Source organism: Elephantulus edwardii, unplaced genomic scaffold (genome assembly GCF_000299155.1).
Source record: "Elephantulus edwardii isolate Elephantulus edwardi_28Jun2011 unplaced genomic scaffold, EleEdw1.0 scaffold00118, whole genome shotgun sequence".
NCBI lineage: Eukaryota > Metazoa > Chordata > Mammalia > Macroscelidea > Macroscelididae > Elephantulus > Elephantulus edwardii.
Window position 1 is genome coordinate 2,630,436 of NW_006399868.1, and position 883 is coordinate 2,631,318.

At 69.2% G+C, this 883-nt stretch overlaps 1 protein-coding gene across 1 annotated transcript in view; it reads left to right on the forward strand.

The window, feature by feature from the left end:
- Positions 1 to 452: 452 nt before the first annotated feature.
- The window catches only part of KIAA1468 (KIAA1468 ortholog), a 102,542-nt gene continuing 102,111 nt past the window's right edge, over positions 453 to 883 (forward strand). Inside the window, exon 1 of the mRNA XM_006892755.1 lies at positions 453 to 879. Within this exon, the coding sequence (XP_006892817.1) occupies positions 453 to 879 (427 nt within the window). The remainder of the gene's footprint in view (positions 880 to 883) is intronic.

An 883-nucleotide genomic window follows, 5' to 3' on the forward strand; every position in this document is an offset into this window, starting at 1 on the left:
TTCACCTGCTGGTCTCGCGATGCCTCAAGGGCCACGCCTCCCTAATGCCCGCCTCCCTCCTTTATCCACCAATCAGTCACTAGCTTCCAGTAGGATTTGCTTTGGAGGTGGGAATACGGCCTTTCAATCATCGCTTTCTGGCTCCGGGAGTGGGCCGGGCTGAGGGGAGGGTGGAACCTCGAGAGGGGCAGGGCTCGCGCGAGATCTCGCGGGACTGGAGACCAGGAAGACGCCTACGGAGCCGGGCTGCAAGTGCAGCCGCTGCTAAGGCGGCGGGCGGTGCTGCATCTGGACCTTCTGTCTCCGGGCCACGCCTGGTCTCCAGGTGGGGAGGCGGGACGGGGCCAGGGCCAGCTGTGGAGGCGCGCAGTGGCCGCTGAGATTTAGGGGAGATTTAGGCCGTCGCTGGTCCGAGACAGTCGGGGAGGCGCCCACCCTCCTGACAGAATAAGATGGCGGCAATGGCGCCTGGCGGTGGCAGTGGCGGCGGCGGCGTGAATCCTTTCCTCAGTGATACGGACGAGGATGACGACGAGGTAGCGGCCAGCCAGGAGCGGCGGCCCGGACTTCGGCTGGGCTCCGGGGGCGGCCTGGACCCGGGCTCCGTGGGCTCGCTGTCACCGCAGGACCCCGTGGCTTTGGGGAGCAGCGCGCGGCCAGGGCTCCCCGGAGAGGCGGCGGCGGCGGCCGGGGCGCTGGGGGGCCTGGGGGAGGCCCCGGCCCGCCTGTCGATGGACGCGATCGCCGCTCAGTTGCTGCGCGATCAGTTCTTGCTGACGGCCCTGGAGCTGCACACCGAGCTGCTGGAGAGCGGCCGCGAGCTGCCCCGGCTGCGCGACTACTTCTCCAACCCGGGCAACTTCGAGAGGCAGAGCGGGACCCC